The 12,880-nt window shown below is 37.7% G+C and overlaps 1 protein-coding gene across 4 annotated transcripts in view; it reads left to right on the top strand.

The window, feature by feature from the left end:
• The window catches only part of LOC128681815 (Krueppel-like factor 3), a 40,460-nt gene that overhangs the window by 21,501 nt on the left and 6,079 nt on the right, over nt 1–12,880 (top strand). For all 4 annotated transcript variants that reach the window (XM_053766021.2, XM_053766020.1, XM_053766018.1 and 1 more), the window contains 2 exons: nt 11,688–11,757; nt 11,903–11,980. In XM_053766021.2, the coding sequence (XP_053621996.1) occupies nt 11,688–11,757; nt 11,903–11,980 (148 nt within the window). The remainder of the gene's footprint in view (nt 1–11,687; nt 11,758–11,902; nt 11,981–12,880) is intronic.

Raw genomic sequence — 12,880 nt, 5'->3', positions numbered from 1 at the left:
GAGTTAGTATCCCATAACACAAGTCTCGAACTTACTTCGGGGCCAGCTCAATCTGTGTGATTTGTCCTAATATATTTATATTTATTTATTCATCATCTTCTAAGAGAAAAAGAAAAAAAGACGTTTATTTTCACAAACAAAATAAAAAACAAACATTATAAATAGTACTTAAGACAGCCACGAAGCGAATCCATATTACAGATGTCAAACAAAGCCCTTTTAAAGGCACTTCAATTTAATCTATCTTTTTAATACCTTAGATCTGTACTCGAATATGCTTCTATAGTCTGGTCACCCTATTATTATTAAGTGTACAGAGATGTTTCCTTCGGGGTATCTGTCGTAAATATGGGTTAGACCGTCGATGAGAGTGGAATACTTTAGAATTACTAAAATGGATAAACGTAGACAATTATTTGCGCTCACTTACTTACCCAAAATTATTCACTCCTTCATCGATTGTTGACTGAACTATTAAGTTTGATTAACTTCAACTGTAGATATCGTGTACGTAACCCGCGTATCTTTCGTCTTGAGGTGTACAAAAACAACACATCGTTTTTCAATCCTATAAGTAAGAATGTGTCGAGATTTTGATGAGCTGAGACATCGTAACGTTGATCTGGATATTTTTAACTCAAAATTTTCACAGTTTAAAAAAATCATTAGCTGTATCATTAGATATGTGATTATCACGAATGTCATTAATTTTGAATTTTTTTTCATACCTATTCAATTATTCTGATACAATTATTTAAGATTGGATTATAGATTAGTTTAAAACTATTGTTAAATGAAATTGTGTACTGTATTATCTGTATTCTGTTTGTGTACCTAATAAATAAAATAAAATAAATAAGCAAAATAAGAGTACTTCACAAAATAATACAATTATTATCCCCTCAAAAGTAGCAAATTTTAAACGTTTAAAACAATTATTATTGACGTATTACGTACAAAGTTTGTCTTCATGCAAAGCCCTAGAAAAATGTGGCATATATATATATATATATATATATATATATATATATATATATATATATATATATATATATATATATATAATGTGGCATATACACACATTAATATAGGTATAATTCAAATACGGAACCCTCTCCATGCGAGTTTAACTCGTACTTGACTCGTACTTGGTTTTTTTACTGTCACCGAGACCATAAATATAAAAAAAAAAGAAATACTTAGTTTTGACGGGCGAAAGTTTCATCTGAATTTATTGCCCGAAACCGAATATTTTTTGTTACTTTCGGTAAGACACTGAAATAAATCATAAATATGGTCTAATTAAATGGTCTAATCTGAATCTAGATTCAGCTGATATGATATGGAGTGTTTATATAAATCGAACTGATGAAGTACAACAATATCATGGCGGTAATCACACGGCGGCGCCGCGGTAAGAAGAGTAGTTCTCCTGTTGCAAACTAGATGGCGCTTTTTGTTTTTAAAACGCGCTATGGTTTGTCACACACGTATACTCTATTAGGTGGTGAGCAGTTACGCACTTCAGACAGACGGACGGATCCTATAAGGGTTCCTTTTTTCAATTTTTTCGGGTTACACACGAAAGTGCTTGTAACCTGTGTTATTATATTGCAAATCGCTCAATCGCGTGATCCCACGGGAACACGCGCCGGACGGAACTTCAATGAGTAGAAGTCTACTTGTACTCGAGTTCAAACGTTCAATCGTCAAAATGTAAGTAATAATGAAAATTTTATCATCATGGCAAAATCCGCAAGGTGCAAAACATCTATCTATACTATAATATAAAGCTGGAATTAAACTTTTGAAAATGGCTTCATATTTACCATTTTTAACCCCTGACGTAAAAATCATCATCAGGCATCCTGTGGTGGCATCGTAGCTCCCGAACGGATAACCGATTTTCGTTTAGGTAGTTTTTTTTGTGTCATAGATAATTTTATCTCGAGTGTTCTTAGCCATGTTTCATGAAAATCGGTTCAGCCGTTCAAAAGTTGTAGCGAAATGAATATTGAAGGACGGGTTTTTTTTATTTGTTAAACAAATAATTATTACCAGCTAATTCGATATGTACGGGATACAGCATTTTTATAGTATAGTGGGTAAATGGGCTACAACGAAAAAGTAACCGAAATCCTACGTATGAAAAAAGAATTTTCACATGGAAATTATTTTTTTATAGGTCCATGTGGTTTGCTTGAGTAGAAACCACGTGAACAGGTATCAAACAAATATAAATAAATAATAAATAAACATATTAGGACAAACCACACAGATTGAGCTAGCCCCAGATACTTATTTATATACAATACAATAATTTTATAACAAATACATATATAGATGAACCCGGGACCTCTCGGTTCAGTGGCAAGAACTTTACCACTGCGCCACCGAGGTTTTCAAATATAGTCCTACTATTATATTTTACAAAACAAACTGCAGATACCTCACGATGCGGGTGGATTGGTGTATAGGATTTGTACCTGAGCCCTTCGATCACAGCGTCTTAACCACTGGACCACACCGCTACATGTGTATCAGGCCCTTCACATCTGCAAACGTTCACTTTCACTGTTCTTTAATTAACACACCTGGGGGCTTACCATCATCTCTTAACGCGATCCACTTTGCGAGCTAAAGTGATCTGCATCGCAAATTCGTACCAGGGTGAATTTCACAAGCGTTAGATTGTACCATACACAGTAATAAATTTAATTATCCTATTTTATAAATAAGTATTGGTACAATGTTAATTTTATAAATGTTTAATTTATAAAAAGAAGATTATTTACAAAAAAAATGTCTGATCTGATTAATGAAACGCTACACGCCGCGTTCAAACGCTCGTTAAATTCACATACACCATCATAATTTTTTGTACGGATTCTATTCATTTTAGTTTCTGAAATTGAACTGGGAAACTTTTACAGAACGATCCCAACATTCTGTAAAAGTTTATGGTAAGTCTTGTAAATATTTAAGGTATATATCTGTTCTACGAAAATATCACTAGCAGCCCGTCGCGGCTTCGCTCGGAAAAACCATAATTATTTACATAGTATAAAACAAAGTCGCTTCCCGCTGACTGTAATTGTATGCTTTTATTTTGAAAACTACGCAAATTTGATGCGGGTTTGTTTAATAGATAGTGTGATTCCTGGGGAAGGTTTAGGTGTATAATTAATTATTTTTATTACCCGAGTGGCGCCGGGACGGGCCGCTAGTATGGTTATAAAGTAGAAACCAACAAGTTTATAGCTATTCCGTATTTGTTAATAAGGGACTTAATTAATGTTACATTGTTGTGTTCAGGACATAATTTCTCATTAAATTGACCAGTGGCTTAGTCTAGATAGTTCGAACGAAGAGGCCCAGGTTCGAATTTTAGGCGCAGCAGGAACATTATGCGGAAATCTACACATTAATTCTCTCGGAGCATTTGCCCGGATTTTTAATACTACCAGTACCAAACAGGCAAACAGGCATGTCGTCCACCTGATGGTAAGCGGTCACCGCAACCTATGGACACCTGCAACACCAGGGGTGTCACACGCGCGTTGTCTTCATGGCCTAGCCACCACGAGCGATATGTTGGCATTTATAACTTTTAATATTATTCTTTCCTAAGATATACGTAGTGAAAAATTATGCATGTTTGGTTGCAAACACGGGTTTACCAAAACGTCTATTCTTATGTCTTGGAAAAAAAAATGTGTGGATAATAAATCACACAGATTGAGCTAGCCCCGAAATAAGTTCGAGGCTTGTGTTATGATATACTAACTCAACGATACTATATTTTTATAACATATAAATAAATATGTTCCAACTGAAAAATATCATTTTTCATGTTGACCTAACCGGAGATCGAACCCGGAATCCCTTGTGTAGCGGTCCGGTATTCCTAATGATGATCATTAGGAATACAGAAATCGAACCTAATCTACATCCATTCAAAATGCTACTTTTTACTTCTCTTTCGCAAAAATATTTTTTTATGTTCGCTTCGCAACATTTTGTGCGCTCGATTAGTAGGCCTAGCAATAAGATTGGCCATTCATTATTAGGTTAGGTTACAAGATACTTTCGTATTCCGTAACCCCAAAAACTTTTTAAACGTGCACTATCAGTTGACTGTGCCACGCTTATCATAATAATGCGACATTTAAAGATTTTTAGTGCACACAACATCAAACGGTGGCGACAAACCATATCGAGTTTTAAAATGGAACAGCGCCATCTAGTTTTGTTTGCGGGAACTGTTTTCCAAGTGTTTATTTTTTACATTCATTTGTAAATTCATGTATACATGAAGCAATACATGTGGAAAAATAATTGTTAATGTCACAATTACTTATTTGACTGTTATATATAAAGTAATAGTTGTTTTTGTATGTTATCATAACTGATGACCACTATTCGGAAGAGGAAAGTTGGTTTCTTTGGCCACATACAAAGGGGACCCCAGTCTAAGACTGATTCTTGAAGGCAAAATCCCTGGCAAAACACCTCCTGGCCGCCCTCGACGAAAGTTGTTTGATGGCATAAAGGATCGGACCGGACTTGGATACAACCAACTGAAAATAGCGGCCCAAAGCCGCGAGGGTTTCCGTGTGCTGACCTCCAAACTTCAATTCGAAGACGGCACCCCATGATGATGATGATAATCGCTAGCCAATATCACTACGTACATATTATAAAACAAAGTCTCTTCCCGCTGTCTGTCCTTATGTATAACTTAGATTTTGATACGGTTTTTTTTAATAGATAGTGTGATTTCTGAGGAAGGTGTAACACCTAAAGATGTATAATTTTTCATTATTTCCGAGCGAACCGGGAAGGGCCACTAGTTATTTAAGGTCACAAAGACACAAGGTATGTAATCGTGACCCCTCAAAAATTTAAAGAAAAACGTTAAATATATAGGGAGTAGGTAGATAATAGAGGTACCTGCATTATTATATAAATGTATGTTCCTGTTATCCATGTATTCTACTAGACTGTGCGGCAAACCATAGCGAGTTTTAAGTACACGCAGCGACATCTAGTGTCAAAAAGGGTAACTTCCGCCGAATCCTATCAATTCCATTATATTTTTTTCTTTTTGTTGATTTATCAGTCATAAAATCAGAGCTGAATCTTCGAAAAATATTTTATTTTAGGCGGGTTTCGGCCGTCATAGCCGGGTAAGAATCCAGAAGATACAGACAGTACGATATCCAATAACTTAATATGAGTTTTAGTTTCTTTGAATATTGTTTTTTATACAAACAAAAACATTAATAGGTACTTACAATATTGCTTTCAATTAAAATTCTATAATTACTTAAATGTCATCAAGGAAGATTTTTACGATACTTGAATATGACCTTTATAAAAAAAAATATTGTTTTTGTATTCATATTTTTATAAACTGCTAAAATATGCAAAAATAATTACAATTAATTTTACACTACAATTTTGAATTGAATTGAAAACTAATTAAACGAATAACTAATTTAATACGACTGCAATCTATAAATGTAAAATTGTATCTTACATAGCATAGACAATTTGATACATGTATTACTGTTATAGCCATGCCACATTGCTCAGTCGTGCTCTGTTGCGACGACGCAGCACGTTGTGTTGTGGCTCCGTTGTTTCGTCACTGACGTACTTCGAAACTTCTACGTTGTTCCGCGTTGATCCGTCCACGGACGACAACGTGACGGAGGACGTCGGAGCGCAACGGAGCAATGGGTCATGGCTCTTAATCCACATACCCAAATAAGTGAAGTGATAATTTTCATAGATACAGTTTGCTTAATGCTCACCATAAACGGATAAAGCGTTACTAAATCACAGTACAATGGATCGGAAATGAAATAATCTTGTACTACTGTATAAATTGGTACTCTATACTATTAAATGAGCATTATGCATGAAGCGGCGATGGTGTAATGGTTAAGACGCCCGCCTGCGGCTCGAAAGGTCTCAGGTTCGTATCCTACTCGTGCCATATGAGTTTGTATACCAATCTGATTCATATAATAGTAGTTTTAATAGACCACCACTTGGTGAAGGAAAGCAGCGTGATGCACACTGGTTGACAGCGTGTATGCGACTACCTGCCACTAGATGGCGGTAAGTAGTAGTAAAAATCATGTCAGTACCTTTAGGCGACTTGAATAAAATCTGACGCCAGTGTTAGCAATAACACACTCGATACTCTCTTGGACTCTTGAAATCTGTGAATGACGATCCCATATAATATGTATATAATTGAGAATAAAATATCGCTCTCTCTCTGAATGTTTTATCCGGTTACTTCTCCAGCCGTTGAGTGTCGGAGCCCAGGATCCGTTTTCCAACATTTTCGTCTCCACTTAGCGCGGTCGCCGGCATCCCTAGTTGTCAGACCATTGTCACGCATATCATCCTCGACGACATCAAGCCAGCACTTCTTGGGTTTGCCTCTTTTGACAGACACTTGTTATTTATGTTATTATCATGAAATGTAGGTGCTAGCTTACGTTGGCAAAGAAACGGTATAATAATAGTTAATAGATTTTCTTCATATTTTCATGTGAAAAAAAAAAACCGAGTGGAGCTCACTCGGCTCTATATTCTATAGTCATATGAGGAGATCAATAGGTCTCAATGGGCCTGTGATAGCGGTGGTTAAGTCAATCACACAATGGTCGGTCATGGGATGGGTGACCGAAAATGTTATGTTATATGTTATGTTATATGTTATGTTATATGTTATGTTATATGTTATGTTATATGTTATGTATAGGTTATCTTGAGCTCCTCCATGCTTCGGAAGGCACATTAAGCCGTTGGTCACGAACCCGCCAATCCGCAATGGGTCCGCGTGTTGGGTCATGGCCCATACTCCTTATTCAACCATAAGGCGTCCTGTGCCCCACCAGTGGGGACGTTGAAATATCTATTAATGTAGGGAAAATACATAATTTATAATAAGTAGCTGTGTCCCGGGACTTCGCTCCTGTTGGAATATCGGGATAAAAAGTACGTAAGTCAAAAAATTATTAATTTTCCTAGTGGCGTTATTGATGCGATTACGTTACTCGCATATATTCGTGCTAGCCCTGTATTCTTGAGATTTACAACGACCCGTATCAGAACATACTAGACTGTTACAATTTTATGGGCCACTAAACCAGCGTTTTGCGGATTCCGAATGCAGGCCCACTTTCCCCAAGATCTGTAGATGTAATCTTAATTGTCCTTGCGTACAGTTCGTTATTACAGCACAGTTGGGCCACGAAACACGCGGGTGGCCGTGGGAACGTCCAGATAAAGCTTTGACAGTCGACTGAATTATGGTTTAGTTGTAGGGATCAATGATGTTAACGTCTATACCGAGAAGGGCTATCTCTCATTCGCATGAACGCTTTTAAGGTTCCTTTCTCGAATATAGGTATGTTTTAGTTTCTTTGAGCTCATGCGCTAACGAAATTATTTATAAGACGTTGTAATGTTATTACTCGGTGCGCAAAATACAGAGATTTCCAAGGAGGGTTGAAGTCGAGCAGGCGGCCGGTTGTAAAATTTAAGCCAAAACTTATAATATGTTAAGTTACTACAGTTAATACAGTATGTTAAGTTTTAATACGAGTAGCGATAGGCCTATGGCAAATGACAGAACGAAATGGAAGGAACTTACATACTGTGCCGACCCCACATGAGTGGGATAAGGTCAAGAAGAAAAAGAAGGTGCGCAAAATACAGCGAACATCTTTATTCAAAACTTTGACCATTGATTTGGATCGAAGAACGGTCGATTGAAGTTTGAACTACAAAAACACGAGCGAAGTCGATAACACGAATGCAATCGGAGCACGCCAAGACTTTCCCTATTGCAATAACTTATGTGTACCATTATCGTACATTGTCGGACAATCGGCCGCTGTTCGCTTGTGTTATGGCCACATTAGCATAGGCCAATGGTGATTGGGCCAGCTGATTGGACGTCTTCGGTCCGAGTCAGAAAATAAAGAGAAAGACATTTTCTATATCAAAATCGAAAACTTATTCGAAAGTTCAAAGGTACTTTTTACGTAAGATTTTGTTTTAATTTAATTAATATGTAGTTAGGTTTTCCCACGACCGGTGTATATTCCCTCGGGAAGTTATGTTCCCTTCTACATATGACTAGATCTCAACAAATTTTCAAAAGCCAGTTTTTGCCATGGACGGAAAAAAAGGAGGAAGGCTTTTACCCAGCAGTGGGACACGGCATAGGACATAGGATAATGAAAACATATTTTAGTATGAAAACAATTTTGATAGATTACGTCGTACGGCGGCAAATTTTATTTTTTACTAGCTAACCGGCCCGGCTTTGCACGAGGTCTGTAAACCTTCGGGAATAAATTGTCCAAAAAACAGTGAAAACTAGGTCAAAATTATTCTTTTATCTACGGTCAAAACCCGTGGCGTGATTTGAATGAAGAAAGTTTAGAAACAGACAGGCAATATGATTTTTTGCAAAAATACAATACTTGTGCGCTTGCGCCACGCACGAGAAACAATTCTCACACTTTGCCAGTAATATATTTCGGTAGCCACTCGGTGAAAGCGATCACGGAACAGATATGAAGGCTATTAAAATCTGTTAAGAGTTATCGAGAGAGATATATTGTTATATGAATTGTTACCGTCAGTTGAATGCGGGCTTTGTAGTGAACGGAGATTTAACGCTGGCTCACAATATCGAGAACTAGTTCGCCAAACTTGGTTTTTCATTGCGGTAAAATAAAAAGTCATTTGGGATTTGTGGGTTTTAACGACTGCGAATACAACCGGGACCAACGGCTTAACGTGCCTTCCGAAGCACGAAGGAGTTCAAGATAATACATTTTCCATCCAATGACCGACCCTTGTGAGAGTGACTTAACAGTCGCTATTGCCGGCCGACCGCGCTAACCACTGCACGCCATTGAGCTCCTCTACTATTCATATAGGCATATTTAAATTTGGGAAATACCACGGATTACTTATAGAGGGACAGATTGAGGATGGTTGACGTATTCGAAAATGCGATCCACTTGATGGGAAGTGGCTACCGCAGGATAGTATGTCACACGTTCAACGCCGACTTTTCAAATTGAAAAATTCTTTATTCGAATTAGGATGATATACACATCATTTATTGACGCCAAAGGTTTACTTAAAACTAATTCTGCCGCCGACTTCCAAAGCGCAGGTGATGAAGAAGCGGCGCAACAAACTTCACCGCAGCCTTTTGTCAAAAGACGTCAATTAACAAATGTAGGTCTTATGTGGCTTTGTTGGCTTGAATGAACATCACGCCTTTTTTGAAGAACTCCACGTTACAATATCTAGGTTTATTTTACTTATATAAATTGTATCAGTTTTACTATTAGATGTGATGATGGCTAATCGCTCAGTTGCAGTAATGGTCAATTTAGAATATAGCAGCGGTTACGCCACATAAGCGTTTCTCACGAGTCGAATCCGAATCTACATAGCTACCGTGCGGTCCATCGGATTAAGCCGGCCTACATTCACAGGGCTGGCAAACATTATTGCCAATTATGTCTCAGTAATCGCCAATTGGTTTCTAATAAAGTGGGGGAAGGCCATAGAAGAGATGCCACACTCAATGTTAGATCGGATATGTCTAAAAAAGAGTAAGGGAAGATCTTTCCGCCAGGCTAGGTGTTGCGCCTGGGGAACCACACGGCTCCGACGGTGTCATGTCGGAGGTTGTATATATGTTTCAAATCGTAAACGCACTGTCTGCGCGGTCTAGATTTGTTAGCTTCTGTAGTGAGTCTACCGTAGCGTCATCTGTCCGTAGTGTCGTGAATCTTCTACGTGACTCGTGTAGTCGGCTTTTTAGCATAATGTGATAGTTATATTTTATAATAAGTCAGTTAGGATATGAATGGCGGCTCTAGAGGCTATTACAAAATAATCGGCGGAATAAAACACTGGGCCAAGATTTACACGACACAAGGTTATTTTTTCTTCTTGAGAGAGATGAAAAAATAACGTACATGATGGTGTAATAGGTTATAGACGCCCGCCTGTGGATCGAAAGGTCTCAGGTTCGTATCCTACTCATGCCATATGAGTTTGTATACCTATCTGACTGATATATAGTAGTGTATAGACCACCACTTGCTTCCGTTGAAGGAAAACATCGTGAGGAAACATGCACACAGGCGGACAGTTTAGGTCACTAGTGTGTATGCGACTACCTGCCACTAGATGGCGGTAAGTAGTCGTAAAAGTCGTGTCAGATGCCTTTAGGCGACTTGAATGAAATCTGACGCCAGTGTTAGTAATAACACACTCTATATGATGATGACTTAAGCACAGACAAAAGACAAGTAAAGTTGACATTATTATTACAAGTCTCAACAGAGGCAACCCTGTTACATCGAAGGGCAGTGAGCGGTATTGCCATTGTCCTTTCTAATAAGCGCGATTTGCGGTGTGGACACATGTCTTGTATAAATGGAGTATTCCGTTTAGCACACCATTTCGAATAGCACCTATGCGATTACGACCTACCTATGAAGAAATAATTCATTTTCTTTAATATCTCCTATGTACAGATTCAGCTTATGTATAGATTAATAGGTTTGAACTAATATTTGATTTATTTTCAACAATAATGACTATGAAGATTTTTCCCGTGATAAGACTCATCCGAAAAAGAAGCAGTGTAGTGGTGGTGGCGGCATACCTATCATTACAAATATTTTAGCTGCCATTCCAGCCACTTTGTATCTTCCGATACAAACCACCGCCGCCTATGGAGTCAGAATAAAAAGACTTGCGCCGGCGACGCAAAGCATTCCTACACACTCCTCATTATCCAATTTACGCGCTAAACTGACGGGTAAAAAGTGATGAGATTAGAGCCTTGTATGGAGAAAATAAGCTGCTTTTTGTCTTTTTCCGCTCCCGATTTATACGTAATTATGTCGCACTAGCTGCGCTCCGTGGCTTCCGTGAGAATTTCGGTATAAAAAGTACCCTATGACTTATTCCAGGTCATATTCTACCCGTGTACCAAGTTTCATATCAATCCGTCCAGGAGATTTCGCGTGAAAGATTATGACACATCCTCACCAACTTTCACATTTACGAGTATAGTAGAACCATATACGCCACAGAGCGAAACCACACGTCAGATCTGAAATATACTATTATTATTTGTATATCACTTCTTGTAGGGCATTCCTAGATGAAATAAAAGAGAAGGCAGAGCTCGTGTCGTATAGGGAGATGAAATCGATGGCCGAGGACAGAATTAGATGGAAAATGCTCCACCGACAAGAAAAATGTTCTCAAATTATGATAACTTATTAAATTAAAAAATATTTATAACTAATTCTTCTACCGACTTCCAAAGCGTAGGTGAAGAGAACAAGGGCAACAAACAATCGAATATAGGTCTATTCTAAAATATGCTGGCTCCACACTGTCGTCGAACAGTTTGTCAAATTTTGCCGGTTTCGGTATACATTGCTGGTTTTTCATTGCGGTATATAAAAGCACTCATACTAACTACGCAATGTTGACGCACTCGTGTCTGCTTGTGTCTGAAGCTGGCGTAATAAAATTTTACAATTTGAAGACTTCAATGGTCCTCGCTCGCTCATTAATCCTCAATGGTTATTATGTTTTGTTTTCAGGTAGCGCGAACCCTCCCCCGACGAAGTTGGTCAAGGAAATACAGCCGACATCAACACAACTTTTATATGAGTAAGTTATGTTAAAGTACATATACATGTGTGTGGTTCCGCCCTATAATTGCATAATTTATTTTTATCTGAGTGAAGCCGTGATGGGCCGCTAGTATAGTAACTACTTATATGTAATGTAATCGTCAAAAATGTGTCACTTTCAGGGCAAGTCATCCAGTGCCTAAAATTAAGGAGGGTCCAGACCTCCGCAGCGCGAGGAAGCCCAAGCAACAATCTCATAAGTAAGTTTTTGAAAAAGTTATATTAATTTATGTTGTTTCTTATCAGAGCTATTTCTGAAGCACGGTGGGACGAGGCATACATTTTTTGTAGTGTCGGGTCGAACAAATATTACTATTTACAACAAAATCTAAATTTTGTGGCTCGTACAGACTGACAGAATATTCGGTTTGGCCCACAATTCAGCCTAAACTTGAATTCGAATTCAGATTTTTGATTGCTAAATTATAAAATTACGAAAGCCCGACAAAAAAGTTAAGTTTAAACCGCAGTTAAAAGAAATAAGAGCATAATTTCCAAACATAGCTAAGAACACTCTCGATTCGTTCATATTTCTTTATTGCGGCGAGATATTCCAGTAAAAAGGCCGTGGATCGATGTTTGTTGCGAGCGAAATCGGGTGAAGAATTAAAGAGAAAAGGAGCCGGCCTAGCCGCGTACATTGCTTATAAAGCATCGATTAAGCGACATCTAATATTATAATTAGTAAGTGACTACGCCAGTACACCACAACATTAGGCGCGTCCCGCCCGCGACCCCTCGCGCGGCAGCCAATGGCTATCGAACACGACAATTTAAATTTTATTCCTGCGCGCGCACTACAAATCTAGTTTTTTCTATTGTTTTTTTTCCTGTCATTCGATTCGATTTCTGTTTTTTCATTATATCAATTTGTAAGAACAAAGAAAAATATAATTATCTAATTCTTAGCTCCAAGTATTTTATTTTAACTACCTATTAGTTCCGTAACGAACAGTAAGGAACCAAATATTATGATTTCTAAAGCAAGCCATTACTTTATTTCAAATAAAGCAAATACTATCTGTAAAACGATTATTGTCTAGATGGCGCTTTTACAATTTCAGTAATTGTTTTCATTTGGTGTACATTAGGTTTTATTA

The sequence above is a fragment of the Plodia interpunctella genome, chromosome 28 (assembly GCF_027563975.2).
Source record: "Plodia interpunctella isolate USDA-ARS_2022_Savannah chromosome 28, ilPloInte3.2, whole genome shotgun sequence".
NCBI classification, from domain to species: Eukaryota; Metazoa; Arthropoda; class Insecta; order Lepidoptera; family Pyralidae; genus Plodia; species Plodia interpunctella.
Note: the sequence above shows the minus strand (reverse complement) of the source record. Positions and strands in the feature narration are given on the sequence as shown.